The sequence below is a fragment of the Oikopleura dioica genome, chromosome 2 (genome assembly GCF_907165135.1).
Source record: "Oikopleura dioica chromosome 2, OKI2018_I68_1.0, whole genome shotgun sequence".
In the NCBI taxonomy this organism is placed as follows: Eukaryota; Metazoa; Chordata; class Appendicularia; order Copelata; family Oikopleuridae; genus Oikopleura; species Oikopleura dioica.
Window position 1 is genome coordinate 14,472,591 of NC_137292.1, and position 14,658 is coordinate 14,487,248.

General features: G+C 41.1%; 3 protein-coding genes across 3 annotated transcripts; all 3 read right to left on the minus strand.

Moving 5' to 3' along the window:
- Positions 1-877: 877 nt before the first annotated feature.
- On the minus strand, positions 878-2,872 carry LOC145698843 (delta-aminolevulinic acid dehydratase-like). Its single transcript, XM_081776068.1, has 6 exons — positions 2,513-2,872; positions 2,178-2,439; positions 2,036-2,103; positions 1,895-1,994; positions 1,451-1,836; positions 878-1,408 (listed from the first exon to the last, which is right to left on the minus strand). Exons 1-5 carry the CDS (start codon positions 2,870-2,872, stop codon positions 1,592-1,594), a joined length of 1,035 nt encoding a protein of 344 aa, XP_081632194.1. The 3' UTR covers positions 878-1,408; positions 1,451-1,591.
- Positions 2,873-2,901: 29 nt separating this feature from the next.
- LOC145698833 (telomere length regulation protein TEL2 homolog) lies at positions 2,902-5,060 on the minus strand. Its single transcript, XM_081776057.1, has 3 exons — positions 3,594-5,060; positions 3,133-3,552; positions 2,902-3,092 (listed from the first exon to the last, which is right to left on the minus strand). The coding sequence occupies exons 1-3, from the start codon at positions 4,987-4,989 to the stop codon at positions 2,914-2,916; spliced, it is 1,995 nt and encodes a 664-aa protein (XP_081632183.1). The 5' UTR covers positions 4,990-5,060; the 3' UTR covers positions 2,902-2,913.
- A 118-nt stretch (positions 5,061-5,178) lies between these two features.
- LOC145698838 (uncharacterized) lies at positions 5,179-6,508 on the minus strand. The gene is made up of 3 exons (XM_081776062.1): positions 5,653-6,508; positions 5,427-5,610; positions 5,179-5,383 (listed from the first exon to the last, which is right to left on the minus strand). The coding sequence occupies exons 1-3, from the start codon at positions 6,449-6,451 to the stop codon at positions 5,197-5,199; spliced, it is 1,170 nt and encodes a 389-aa protein (XP_081632188.1). The 5' UTR covers positions 6,452-6,508; the 3' UTR covers positions 5,179-5,196.
- Positions 6,509-14,658: the final 8,150 nt, after the last annotated feature.

Genomic DNA, 14,658 nt, shown 5'->3' on the forward strand with positions numbered 1-14,658 from the left:
GACTTGGTCGCCATTGATCCAGGAGTGGAGGGTGATGGTGTAGCTGCTTGCTCGTGCGAATCTAGCATGGTTATCGCGGAAGTATTCCTGGATCTGGATCTTCTTAGAGGACGCGTGAACAGCCTCTCGCATCAGTCGATCAGCTTCGTCGTCGTTATTTCTTACCGCAGCCTTGACATCTTTTCGATGTTTGTCCAGCATGTGCTTGAGTAGCTCGGGCTCGTCCAGCATCAAAAAGCCGCACTTGCAGCAGTAGAAGTCGGCGAAGACGGCCTTGCAGACGTGGTTAAACCACAGTTCGTCCAGCTTGAAAAGAACAGCTTGCTCGTTGACGTCGTGAAAGATATCGGGGTTGATCAATATTGCAAGTTGCTTTCCAAGATCGCCCTCGTTCATCATGAGCTTTGTGCGGTCGAGATAATGAAGGGCAAAAGTTGAGTCTTGTTGAAAATTTGAAATCCTTCGTCGAAGATATTGCCTAGAAGTGCGAAGAAATCTAAAAGGATATGATTAAAATCTTTAAAGGAAAAATAAGAATCATTACCTCTCATGTTGCAATTCGTCGAATGTATATTGAGGCGTGTAGTCCCAGTTGTGATCATCAAGCCGGTGACGTATCGCTGCGATTGCTGCTTGTTTTGTGTGCCCAATCATCTCGGAAACGATGGTTCGGCCACCTTTGATAATTGAAAATAGAAGAGCAGGAAGAAGAAACTCGACGATTTTCCAGGAGTTTACCTAAAGAAATTGTTATTTTGATAATTTATTATAAATTAAACTTACTTGTTGACTTTGACAGTTTGCCTTGTGCTTTTCCTTGAATCCTTTGGCCGTCTGGACATTGTCAATTTCTTATATCTTCGATTCGATCCAACCAGAGGTCTTCTTGATAACAATATGATGGAATGCCGTATTCTTCATCGTCTCCTTAGCTTCTGCCTTGTACTCGCCAAAGTCGAAATTCTTGAGTCCAAGGAAATGTCTGAAGAGCATTTTCAACAAGAAACCATGCGCGAAAATCAGTATTGTCTTGTCAACTTTGGCCTCTTCGATAAGCGACCGGAGAAAATTCACAGCTCTGTATTTGACGTCGGCGTCTGCTTCCATTTCCGGGCTGTTCCAGTCAACTTCGCTCCTCAACTTGCCCTCGAGTTTGCCCATTCCCTTTTCTTTGAGCAAGTCGTCGCAGATTATGCGTTCTTCCCCGATGTCATTCGTAGCGATTTTAGCTGTTTCCAGAGCGCGAGAAAGGGGCGAGGAGTAAACGAGATCAGCCTTGGGAAGAACTTTCGCCTCGGCCAAGCGCTTTGCTCATTTGCAGATCAGAAATAAACTGAAAATAAACTTGGCGTTCATGAGTGGAAGCACTTTCTTGATCTCTGCCCATTTCGCTCAAAGGAATATCGAGCTAAAAATCTTTACTTGCAGAAATGACTATTGCGTCTTTTACCTGCCCTTGCAAAATGCCAGCTTTATTGTACGATGTTTCGCCGTGCCGGATCAAGTACAAATTTAGGACAACCATTCTAGAGCACTTGATATTTGTGAGTTTTGCATTTAAAAGACAACTTGAACTGTATTTAAAATTAACTCAGTTTGCGCAAGCTCGAATAGCTTTCTCATCGTCGTCAAGCCACTGTAAGACTTGTGGAGTAAAATAAGAAAGAATCATTTCTGCGCCAGCTCTTCTACACGCCGTTAGACTTTCGAGCACTCCCTTCTTCAAATCAATCGCTCCAGCTTTGGCGCCGTGGACGAGTAGCGCGTACTCGCCAGACACCTGATAAGCAGCCACTGGAAAATTCGGAAACTCTTGCTTCGTTCGGTAGATAATATCTTTTATCGGTTTTCATGATTTACAAATTGGATATTTAATTTATAGCGAGAACAGTCCCTAGATAGGCACCGGCCGGTTTTACCATTAAAATATCTGCACCTTCGTTCGCATCTCTATCGTTGCATCTCATCGCCAAACTTGATGCTCCTGGTGGAAGCTGAAAAATAAAGTAGAAAATTAGCTAATGTGAATGCTAACCTGATAATTTCTTCTATCGCCAAATTTAGGAGCAGAACCAGCTGCTTCTCTGAAAGGCCCATAAAATGCTTCACCCGAGTTATTATCAATTCCGCTCTATTTTCAAAGCTTACTCTTTAGTTATTCGATATTTAACCCGCAACAGAACAAAATTTAGCCGAGTAGGACATCACGGCAACTCGTGAGCCAAGCTTGAGTTCCCGAAGTCTGCTTTTGATCGCTCCTATCCTTCCATCCATCATATCCGAAGGAGCCACGCAGTCAGCACCTGCGAGTCCATAATTGCCTGCGATCTCGGCTAGTCTATCGATGGACTTCTGGTTGTTCATGCGATCATCTTCGAAAATCCCACAGTGCCCGGTTTCGGAGAAGGGACAAATACAAACGTCAGCCGCGACCCACAGCTATCATTACTGTAATTTACAATTATAATGCATAGATAATGGGCGTTTATATGAATAATAACTAAAAACTGACCTGTGGATATTTTGACTTGATCAATTTAATAGCTTCAATGGTAGGGCCCGTCTCGCAATCTGCGCTAGATCCGACAGCATCTTTAGTCGATTTGACATCTACGCCAAAAATGATAACTGAGCGAAGACCTTTGGCGACTTGTTGGGAAAGGAAGGGAATGAGATTGTTGATTCCATAGCGACTCACTCCGGGCAGCGCATTTATCGGTTCCAGGGCGTCAGGGGAGCTATTCGTTACGAAAAGCGGCAGCATAAGATTTACAGGCGAGATTTTGGAGTCAAATGCAGCGAGCTCTCGCAAAACTCCATGGCCATATGAAGAATGCAGAATGTGTCCGACTGGTGGCTCGTAACCGCTCATTCTGAAAAAAAAAATCCGTCAAGGAGAAGTAGACTCATGAACTAGAATAGATTCAAAAGGTCAGTCGCAGCAAGTGAAAGGCGTGGGCAATCAAGCGATTGGCATTCTTCTAGCCACATTTTCCAAGTGATGTCCATCCAGATTTCTTGTTTAGTTGAAGCGATGCTCAGCAGACAAACTTGGTAAGATTTGATTATTACAAGTTTCAAATTCGTGTCATCTAAAGATAGAGTTTTATAAGAAAAGCGCTGACAAATTACCAATTCTTCTAAAAGTCGCGAGAAAATCTATGGAAGGAAGGACGTATTTCTCGATTTCGGGAATATTATCCAAGAGAGAAATGATCTGGCCGACGAATGCAATCATTCTTGACAAGACGTCTTTATCGCACGTCTCCAACATCAACGTTCGTTTATTCGAATCCCAGCTGCGCAAGAAAGGAAAAAGAAAATATCCAGCGGCAGGATAAAACCGAGACTTGAGCATCTTCTCGCTTTTTGGGCGGCTTCCCCAGCGCCGTGATTGTGATTCAACTTTTGCGGAAAGCGCTAATTTTTCAAAGGCGATCTCTTCTTCAAGTTCTTCGAAGGGAAGGTCCGCCAATTGCTTTACGGCCTTCGATAGAGAGGCAAGAATGATCTGCCGTTTTTCTAGAGGCATTGACTCGGCATAAAATTCACCTAAAAATTAGAAAATGTTCGTACCAAAAAACTATTATTACCAACAATCGCAGGAGCATAAAATTCCGGAGCCACAACTGCCAACGATTCTAGAGCATCACCCACGAGAGCAGCATCATTATCGTTAACAATTTCAAAATAAACGATCCCTTTCAAAATCTCTTCCACAAGCTCCTTCGAAGAAACCTGATTGACCTTTGCTAAATACGGAATTGTTTCCAGCGCGGCGAGTTTGCGTTTAGTCTTCTCCGTTTTTGACATTGATTGGGGTAGATTTCTCTCGACCAAAATTCCACTGGCTTCCATAAGAAAGCGGGGACTGTATTTTGAAAGGTTCGGCGTTTCGAATTCGAATTGTTCGAATTCCAAGTCGTCGGAATCAAGACTTTCTCGATCATCATCATCATCATCATCGTCACAGTTTCCAGCATTGATTCTTTCATCTTCGACTTTTTGTTGGTTACCGTTCAAGAATTCGATTGTTCGCTCTCTGCTATCTTCGTGAACTTTATTTTGATCCGCTTGAAGGTCTTTATTCGTGATTGGAAAGTCAAGTTTGGCCTCTGAATCAAATACTGAGATGATCTTCTTGGCAGAAAGCATTCCAATATCTCGATTGTCGGACGCCGACTGAGCAAAGTGGTTTTTGAAGCCCAAAGAAACAGTGTTGATAATCTCCAATCGCATTTCATCCGGACATTTAGGAAGATAGTCGACTGAGAAGGCAATGATTTTCGAAACTTGGATTCTTTGATCGACAGAAACCTTGATAACAATGTTTTCGTCCGCCCAGTAGTCAACTAAATGTTTCCATGTCTCCAGACCTGCGATAGCAACAATTCGTCCCATGTGAAACTGGCCATTTTGATTGAGTAATCGACCGGTGCATATTCGAAGCAAGTTGAAGTTTTTAGCGAGAAATATGTCGACAAGAGGAAATACCAATGTTTGAAATGAAAAAGGCGGACAGTAGTTTATGAATGATTCAAGGAAGTTTCTTCTCGCGCGAAAACGGAGATTTTTGGCAACGTCTTTCGCTAATTCAGCTTCGTCTATCACTATCTGAGCAAACTCGTGCAGAAATAGGGCTGATTCTTTCGATTGTGACACATTCGCGAACGTGAGATCAAGTAACGCACAAGTCTTCTTGACATCTCTCTGGCGTAAAAGGCAACAAGCGAGATTCTCCAAATTTTGCATAAAATTTTGATGCTTCAAATTCGTCGGTAAAGCTCCTTTATTTACATTTGCAAAGCGAGTTGGTAGATTCCAGATAAAATTGAGGAAATCAACGAAGACTTTCTGCTGCACGCTACTTAGAGCTATTCTTTCAAGGACTTCGTATGATGAGCAGAAGCCAACGAAGTCGGATAAAACTGGAAAGATCAATGTCGAGTCGGCAAGAATATTCTTCAGAGAGCAAATGACTTGGATCATTTTCGCAGGAGAGGATGAAATAAGATCAGCGCAAAGTTTTTCCAGCGCGTCAGAGTCTGAGCTTTTCCCATTCTTTTTAATTCCAAAAAATGTTCCGGAAGTTTTGTCAAAACATCCAACATTCTTATATTGGGCATTATAAATTTAAGAAATAAATTATTAAAAGTAAAGATTGTTAAGAAAATAAGAAAGAAAGTTTTGTTTTTATCAAGAACTGTGGCGGAGTGCAATGAATGATTTGAAATCAGCTTTTGAAAAGCTCAATTTAGACATATTTTTCCATAGAGGTTCCTCGAGCTCTGGAATTTCGAAAGGTAGAGAAGCGCTGAGTAGATTAGATGGAGAGTGTGACCCTTCCTCACTCGTGTCGAAGACAAGATCGAAGGATTCCGTACTAAAATGACTATTTCTTATTGTTCCTTGTCAAGGGAACTTACCAGTCTACTGTAAGATCACAGTACGCATCCAAGACGGCTGAGTCTAGCGAACACGAGCTTCGACCAAGTTGCTCCAATAAGAGCACTAGTTCTTGATTTTTCGGCGTGTTAACCATTCTCAGATAATACAGGACTCGTTCGAGGATAACCCTTTCCGGCTTCAGCATGTAATATTTTGATGCCTCTAAGAATGATTAAAGCAGCTCGAATTTTCGATAAAATATACCTAGTAAAAAGATCCGAGTATTTCTGGAAAGAGTCCAAACATTATCTGACATTTCTGCTAAAATACCAATCACATTCAGCTCTGCCGAATGAGTGCGATGGAGAATTTGAAACACCGGAATAATTATGTTCTCGTCTATGTCTTCAAGGACAACTCGCATGGATTTCTCCAACACTCTTTGGGTTATCAGTTTCATGAATGTTTCAGGGTCCCATGTTTTGAATTGGTCCAGGAAAAATGATTGAATAGTTGATTTACAAGTAGTTTGACAGTTGATAATTTCTTCGTCAACGAGAATATCACTGTCTTCTCCTGATTTATTGAATAATTCATCAGAAGTAATTGGCAGATAGGCCTCTTCCTCTGGTAACCGGGTTTTCTTAAAATCAGGAGACAAAGCAGCTATTTCTTCGGTAGGGCCGAATTGAAGCATTAGTTTTATATACAAACGATAAATTTTTGAACGCAAGTTTTCAGTTTGATTGGTGATTTTTAGCCGTTGAAGAAGATGAAGATGCTGTGCGCCAAGATGAATAGCTAGTTGAAGGTCTTTTTGAAGATTTGAAGAGCGATTTCTGCTGGAGATACTTTGTAGAAGATACTGGAAGATGTAACTGAAGGAGTCGCAAAAAGTGCTCAAATATATTTCCAAATGCGCGAGACATGAATCTTTCGTCAAAGTAGCCCGAAGAGATGCCAGCTTTCTCCAGTAGAGACGTATCATCGGTGTTGCAGCGTCCCGCTCCATCGGCCTCTTCGGGAATTCTATGTCCAGACTTTCCTGGCAGTTGAAAATCATCAGAATTGAAGATAAACAAGACTTTTGCAAATAAGCTTCAACAAGAGATAATGAAGATTTGAGCTGATCATGTACGTCTCGAATCCAGGAGGGAGGATCTTTGAGAGCTCTTCAAGTTTCTTGATCACTAGTCTCAAACTATTCGACAGAATGACCATATTTTTGGTCGTCGTCAAAGGTAGAACTTCTTTTATCATCCACGAAATACGCTTGCTCGCTTGAATATATTTAAAATCTTAAAAGACTGACTCTTCACCTGATAAAGCTGTCCTTTCGAGAGAAATATTTGCCCTCGAAAAAGCAATAGGTGAGATTTCATTCAAAAAGAATTCAAATCGCTTGAAAATTATTGGCGGAAAATCATCTGAAGAATTCTTGAACGTCTTGCAGTCATCCTGCAAGATCCAAAACTCGATTTCTTCTTCTGAAGAGCTTTCCAAAGGTACCAGTTTACTTATTGGCGTATAGTTCGGCGACTCTTCAGAAAATATTGATATGACAGCGGCGAGTTGATACAGTTTTGCCTATGGGATGAGGCCGTTACCATCGACAGAAGCTGACAGTAGCTCTCCGATGGATTTAGTTTTGAACAGCTTGCTCTGCGATGAGAGCAATTTACTGGAAGCGGACTCGCTGAATTGAATGACGTGCTTCATGTAACTGTTAGATATCGGATTCGTTTTCGTAAAATCACTGGAAAAATGCTTCAGCACGAATTCATCCGTAACAAGCCAGAAGCCGACAAGAAGGAGAAAATATTCTGGAGCAGGGCGATCACGAATAGCATCAGCAATAACTCGCTCTCTACATCGCTGATAGACTTTGCAAACTTCGCCGTGAGGAGAAAATTGTTTCAGACCTTCAAGAATGACAAGGATCTCGAAGACACGCTAAAAGCATTTATAAATTTATCCAAAACTTTAAAAAACGCACATGTTTTTCTGAAGCTCTTAAAATGCAGCCTAAGCTCGAGTTCGACAGGTCCTGCGGGATAAAAACTAACTGCTTCAAAACTTGTTCACGCCCGCAATCTGTTTCTGCTGATTTTTCATCTTCGTTTTGAAAGGAATATCCTTTTTCAGTTCCTTGGGCAACACCATTTTGTTGAACACGCGTTTCTTTCGTTGGACAGGTTTGTAAAGCGAGTCTGATCGCTGCTTGAGCTTGATGTCCCGCTCTTTTCGGATTTCTCCAGCGGTTTACAGTCCTTGCCAGTCGGATTTCTTTGACTCCTCTTATTACCAATAGAATCAGAGAGGCATTAAAAGGATTAATTACCTGTAACAAGTTTGTGACCGGCAGATACATCGACGGAATCGCCAAGTTTACCCAAGTCTTGCAGAAGATAATATCAGAGTATTGCACTCGATCTTCGAAGGTAATTCTGACAACGCCTTCCGGCTTTCTCAGTGACTTTTTGATGATGTCTCCGATTCAAGAAACAGAGCAGTTTCCTGGGCGTGAGAAAGTTCGCCGCGCGGCCCGCTGATTGGCCGTCATTTCAGTTCAAAAAACTGTGGCGGTGGCCACGCCCAGGAAACTGAACAACAGCGCCACTTTGAGCGCAGCGGATCAGAAACCAAGCCCGGCCGAGATGGAAAAAGATCACCAAGAGCTGAAAAGTTCGAAATGGCCGAAATTCATCATAATTGATAAAAAAAGGGAGGATTTAGGGGTTTTCGGACACGGAGAATTTGAATTTGGGATAATTTTTTCAAATAAATCAAGATTTACGGAAAAAAAATAAGTTTTAAAATTGAAATCAAGGAGGAATTTGTAAAATGATTTATAAAAACAAAAGCCCCTCCAGTCACTCCCGAAAAGGGAGCAATCGGAGGGGCTGAGTTTTTTTTTTTCATCAAAATAAGACTGTTTTCATGCTTTTTCAGACATAAAAGGCACAGTTTTTTCTAAAAGAAGTTTATTTTTAATGAGAAGAGCAGAATATAAGTTTAAATGTCGTCGACTTGGTCGCCATTGATCCAGGAGTGGAGGGTGATGGTGTAGCTGCTTGCTCGTGCGAATCTAGCATGGTTATCGCGGAAGTATTCCTGGATCTGGATCTTCTTAGAGGACGCGTGAACAGCCTCTCGCATCAGTCGATCAGCTTCGTCGTCGTTATTTCTTACCGCAGCCTTGACATCTTTTCGATGTTTGTCCAGCATGTGCTTGAGTAGCTCGGGCTCGTCCAGCATCAAAAAGCCGCACTTGCAGCAGTAGAAGTCGGCGAAGACGGCCTTGCAGACGTGGTTAAACCACAGTTCGTCCAGCTTGAAAAGAACAGCTTGCTCGTTGACGTCGTGAAAGATATCGGGGTTGATCAATATTGCAAGTTGCTTTCCAAGATCGCCCTCGTTCATCATGAGCTTTGTGCGGTCGAGATAATGAAGGGCAAAAGTTGAGTCTTGTTGAAAATTTGAAATCCTTCGTCGAAGATATTGCCTAGAAGTGCGAAGAAATCTAAAAGGATATGATTAAAATCTTTAAAGGAAAAATAAGAATCATTACCTCTCATGTTGCAATTCGTCGAATGTATATTGAGGCGTGTAGTCCCAGTTGTGATCATCAAGCCGGTGACGTATCGCTGCGATTGCTGCTTGTTTTGTGTGCCCAATCATCTCGGAAACGATGGTTCGGCCACCTTTGATAATTGAAAATAGAAGAGCAGGAAGAAGAAACTCGACGATTTTCCAGGAGTTTACCTAAAGAAATTGTTATTTTGATAATTTATTATAAATTAAACTTACTTGTTGACTTTGACAGTTTGCCTTGTGCTTTTCCTTGAATCCTTTGGCCGTCTGGACATTGTCAATTTCTTCTTGTCGTTCTCTTTGTCGACGCTCCCTTTGACGGCGAATTTCATTTCTCCGTCCATGTTCTAAACGGCCGTTACTATAGGGTTGATAACGGGCTGGTTGGGCGACTTGTTCTCTGTTTCTTAAAACAGGCATTCTTTTAAAATTGATTTGAACTTTTTTGAAAAAAATTCGAAATAAATACGAGAACAACATCTAGCGCCACCTTTTTTTCTCTAAATTTGATCACCCACTAAGCATCTGATCTCCAACAGAGGAGCGCCCGCTACTATTCATAAATTTTATTTTTGTAAAATCTGATTTTAAAAAAAATATCTGTCCAATTAAAAGGAAAGAAAAATATTTATTGATTAATTTTTTGTGGTAAACAAGCAATTAAATGGTATAATTTTAGCAAAAATTGATCAATTGAAACATAAGATATTCGCCATACAAAATCGGGCCTGCAAATTACCTTCAGTATTTTCCTTTACGCTCTAACTCGAGTTTTTGTCATCCGATTTCAATGATAAATAGATATCCGAAGAGCTCATGTCCCACATTTATACATGATTTAAAAAATATTTGAAAAAATCACTTCCTCAAATAATGCATTAATATTTGAATGTGGGAAAAGAGCTTTTCAAACATCTATTTATCATTAAAATCGGCTCATGAAAACTGGAGTTAGAGTGTGAAGGAAAATACTGAGGGAAATTTGCAGGCCCGATTTTGTATGGCGAATATCTTATGTTCCAATTGACTAAATTGTAAGAAAATTATACCATTGTATTCATTTTTACCACAATTTTATTTTATTATTCAAATCATAGGCATATTCCAAAAGGGAGCGCCTTTTTTGAAACATGAATAATTAAAAATCCAATAATCTAGAATTGGAGGGGCGCGCCACTGTGGGACACCGTCTGATCAAAATCTACGACAGTCATGATAAAAAACATCGAACTTTTCCAAGGACTTATCGTTTCAGGGAGTTTTTACTTTTGAGCCGAGATTCGCTTGATTTTTGCTCAGGTTTTCTTTTAGGGCATGCTTGTCGCTAAAATTGTCAGGCATTGTTTTTGTCAGAAAAGACTGAGAGCCGCTAATTAAAAAATGCAAAAAATCTTCCTTGATTTCCAAGAAAAGAAGTTTTTCAGCTGCCCCAAAGAACAAATCAGTTTTTCTATCTTCGGCGCGCCGCTGCGGAGATCAGCTCAAGCTAGCCCCTTTTTCGAGTGATCCCCTGCAGCGGCGCGCCCAAGATCGAAAAAGTGATATGTTTTTGGAGGAGCTAAATAGCTGCTTTCTCGGAAATCGAGAGAAATCTCTGTTTTTAATCTTTCACCAAAAGATAGGGGCAATTTTTTGAATCATTTTGAAAAACGGTAGTAACATCATTCACGCGCTTTGAGCAAACAAGGAAAAAAGGGTGATACCTTGGGAGAAAAGCCGAATGCTTCGTGCTGAGAAAAGAGGCACATTTTGTGATTGAAAATGTCTCTAAAATCAGACGAATGCTGTCATGACAAGCTCTTGGGAATTTCGTAGGAGCTTGACCGGATGTTGTTTTCAGAGTAACGTTTTTATTACTCCAAGAGTTAAATGTTCCAACTTTCAAGTATTTATTTAGTTACTGGCCAATTTTGACACGTAAAGTGCTTGGAAGCAGAATCACGAGGAGGGGGAGGAGCAGGAAGCGGCTGGGCGCTGCTATTATTTCCGACATGATAATGTTTATCCACGTGGCTTCTACTTTCGACAGGAGCATACTTTCCAGCAATAAAGCAATCATTTAAGAGTCTTTTATCGACAGAAAAACGTGGTGGGCGTGTAATTGTTGGCGCCAACAGCAACAAGTAGCCACTGAAATCACTGCTAGTTTTTTTCGTAATTATGCGCTTGTTTGGCACACGTGCTTCTAGGGCCACGAAAGCTCGATCTTTCATAAGATCAAAAGGGCACGTGAGGAGACTTCTTTCAAGGTCTGCAATCGCACTTTTAACTTTTTACCTCTCAAAAAAGGGAAAGAATCAATTATACTCCTCGTTGATTTCAAAGAAAAATATGCTCCGCTTCATGATCGACTTGATCATCCAGTTCTTTGAGAACTTGAGTGTCTGATTGTCGAAAAGCCAGCCCCTCCGGCCATTTCCCCGCGGGGATTTGGCTGGGGGGGCTTTTTTACGTTTGGAGAGCCTTGGGCCGAAATTGACCAAACGTAGAAAAGCCCCTCCAGCCAAATCCCCTCGGGGAAATGGCCGGAGGGGCTGGCTTTTTAAAATCAAAGAAAGTGCGAAATAGTTTTTTTAATCTTAGCTGAGATTGATATTTTACTTTTGCCCGAAACTGAGGACGATTTCTCAAATATTTTTAAAAGTCTGCGATCGTGAGAGCGTTGGCTATACCCTTAATAAAGTCCTGATGGAGTGAAAAATATCAGTGGCATACCCTTAATTTTTAAATTCGGGTTGATTAAAAAGTCGCTGATTTTATTTAATGGCGATTTTAATTTCAACCATATTTTCTTTTGCCCAAAGCTGAGGAAGATTTCTCAAATATTTTTAAAAGTCGGCGATCGTGAGAGCGTCGGCTATACCCTTAATAAAGTCCTGACGGAGTAAAAAATATCATTGGGCATACCCTTATTTTGCCAGATTTGCTCACAAGAAGCTCAGAAGTAGAAATAAAGTTCGATGTCGAGAGTTGATATAAATGCTCCTTTTATTAATGCCAGATGAATATGTAGTGTTAAAAGAAATGAAAGTGGGCTGATCTCAGCGTTGTATTAATTTTAATTCAACCAAGCCAAACCACATGTTTCGGGGTGGTTTAGAAAACATGCAGCTACTGTTCTTTCAAAGGGTAAGTAAATGATGTGAAAATATGATGATATGACGTACGTGGCGAGCTGAATTACCGACCGACCGAGAGCTTCAGAAATTGTGCTTTTCTTGGCTGAATTTCGCGACTCCACATCGTCTCGTCCTTGCGATGATTTCATGAATCCCCTGAATTTCGAGGAAATTTCGATTCACGACTTTCGAAACTTACGCGCTGGAGATGTTTCCAATATTGCCGGAGATATTGTAGAGGATCGCTCTTGAACGACGTCGCCATTCTTTGAGATCGCGCTAGAATCAACCTTTTAAAAGCGTTCCATTTTGAACTGTTTTACCCCCTCGCGCTCGCGGGCGAAATTGATCTTCGGATTCGACTTGGAAATGTCCTTGACGGATATGAGAAAGAAAACGACAGTGCCAGTCTCGTTTTTGATTGGCACTATAAAATCAGTTAGCTACTGTCAGTCCTTTCTTGGCAGCTACCGATATCAAGCTGGCAACTTTGACTTGTTTGATCACGGCTTTCGCGATCGCTGTAAAAGTGAAACTTGACTTCGACGCGGTACTCTTCCTTGTTTCGCAGGGCGCGCTCGATCCTCTCCTTGATGTCCTGCCGAGTGTCCTCGCCGTAGACGAACCTTATCGCGCAAGATCGACGCATAACTGTTCGTGGGTTAATTCGCTAGTTGTGGAGTACCCTAAAGCTTGCTCCAGGAGCTAATTAACCGAGCCTTTGCAGCGCGGAAGGCCGCTGAGCTCGCAGAAGCCATCTGAGCAATAGACGATCGGGTACTGATCTGGAATCTGCGCATTTCCAAGCACGAAGTTTGAGTCTAAGAGACGATCATCCCTCTTTTCTAATTTTCGAGAAAAAACTTACGCGATCCGTCAAATCTCTCTGCGATCGTGTCAAGAAACGTGTTTTGCGGTGCGAGCAGGCCTTTTCTCATTTCTCTGCCTAAGAAAAATTTTAACCCAATGAAAAATTTCTGCCAATTTTTTGGCCAAACTCTCAAGAAGGCATGGATACAGCCAAAATGCCCTAGAAAACGATATTTACTGTGTTAACCTTCTGCACACTTGGGAAATTGGAAGCACAGCCGTGAGGCCATTCTATTTTGATTTTTCTTTTTTCAGTCGGCGGTGGGTACTCTCTTCAAAATTAATCAAAACTCTTCGCGTGGAACACGTGCAGCTGATTTATTCAAAACCTGACAGAATAATAAATTCCGTAAACTACCCCAAAAATAAAACACTTAATACTTAGTTCTTCCAGTGCTCGGATTCACAAGCCTGTCTACTATTTACAGGAGACTGCTAAATTTGATAAAAATCGAACTCATTTGCTCTTATAAGTCCAGACAGCTGTTTTGAGAGGTAACTTATTTTCTCTTGAAAAAAAAGAAGAAAAAAATTAGCTTTTGAAAAAAGGATGGCGAAAAGGATGGACTGGCAGTCAGCAATCAAAGTGAATGGATAAAGAGATTCTTAATTGTGAAAAGAAATCGGCCAGCATTTTAATAGACTATTCACGAGTTCCACTTTGCACATTTAAAGAGATCCTCGCGCGACGGGAAGCTTCCGCTCCTTTCAGAAGCGATTCTCTGGGGATGAACACTCAAATTCAATGCCTCGCGAGGCGAACTTCGCGGTACTTTTTTAAAGGAATATTTTTATTTTCGCTGAAATTATGATATCTTTTGAAAAATCTTTCCTTGGAAAACAAAAATTTAATTCAATGCAACTTTTCAACTTTAGGACCAACTGGTTGATCATTTTTCTTAAATTTCTCTTTGAAATTTTTTCTCAAAAAAGTCGAAAAATATTTGAAGCATATTTTCAGATCAGGCCTGGCTTGCTTAAAATATCCCGGTAGCCGAATCGGCGGATCATTCCCAAGTTCGTTAAACGCATCATTAAACCGCATTAACTGTACTTCCAATTTTGCCCGTGGATGACTTACTCTTTTATAAATTCGCTTCCATGGGTTCTTTTTCAATTTTCAATTTGCAAGTTCTCGTTTTCAAGTTCACATTTGGCGCTGCGTTTTGTCTTCCTTTGCTGGCTATTAAAATTCAGCAGCGAAAAAACGCGAGCCAGAGGAAGATCCAAAGGATGGCGCTAGATGCGCCCAAATAATGCCTCTTTTGCAATTACGATCCTCCTCCCCATATCTAGGGTAAATCACAAATATTTGAGCTCTTATTTGGACTTTGTAGAAGAGGCATACAATATCTTTTTATAATCCCCAGAAGCTGAGGATCATTTTGACTATTGATAGTGGGGGGTCATCTCGTACCCTGAGGGCATTTTGGTACCCCGGAAGTCCCAAAATATGGCCAACTTCGGAAATTCAAATTTTTGAGGCCGTAACTAAGCTTTTTAGACTGAGCTATCCATACCAGCTTGTAGCTCAGGCTCTGACAGTCATTTTGAGGGGTAGAAAAATATGTCCCGGGCTACTCTAGAAAGTGGTGGAGGTGGTGCAAAGCTGGGGTCAAGACCGGAAATCCAGCTAAAATGAACTCTTATCTGATTTAAATACAGTAACACTTTAAAAAGCAACTGT

What these genes read in the sequence shown, in the direction of transcription:
- LOC145698843 (XM_081776068.1), bottom strand. Translation starts at nt 2,872, where the DNA reads ATGAGCGGTTACGAGCCACCAGTCGGACACATTCTGCATTCTTCATAT. An exon ending in TCAAGTCAAAATATCCACAG is followed by an intron (nt 2,440 to 2,512) that starts GTCAGTTTTTAG and finishes CAGTAATGATAG; the next exon opens with CTGTGGGTCGCGGCTGACGT. An exon ending in ACCGGCCGGTGCCTATCTAG is followed by an intron (nt 1,837 to 1,894) that starts GGACTGTTCTCG and finishes AACCGATAAAAG; the next exon opens with ATATTATCTACCGAACGAAG.
- LOC145698833 (XM_081776057.1), bottom strand. Translation starts at nt 4,989, where the DNA reads ATGATCCAAGTCATTTGCTCTCTGAAGAATATTCTTGCCGACTCGACA. An exon ending in TTATGCTCCTGCGATTGTTG is followed by an intron (nt 3,553 to 3,593) that starts GTAATAATAGTT and finishes TCTAATTTTTAG; the next exon opens with GTGAATTTTATGCCGAGTCA. An exon ending in CGCGACTTTTAGAAGAATTG is followed by an intron (nt 3,093 to 3,132) that starts GTAATTTGTCAG and finishes CTCTATCTTTAG; the next exon opens with ATGACACGAATTTGAAACTT.
- LOC145698838 (XM_081776062.1), bottom strand. Translation starts at nt 6,451, where the DNA reads ATGATTTTCAACTGCCAGGAAAGTCTGGACATAGAATTCCCGAAGAGG. An exon ending in TACTCGGATCTTTTTACTAG is followed by an intron (nt 5,611 to 5,652) that starts GTATATTTTATC and finishes AATCATTCTTAG; the next exon opens with AGGCATCAAAATATTACATG. An exon ending in TGTGATCTTACAGTAGACTG is followed by an intron (nt 5,384 to 5,426) that starts GTAAGTTCCCTT and finishes TAGTCATTTTAG; the next exon opens with TACGGAATCCTTCGATCTTG.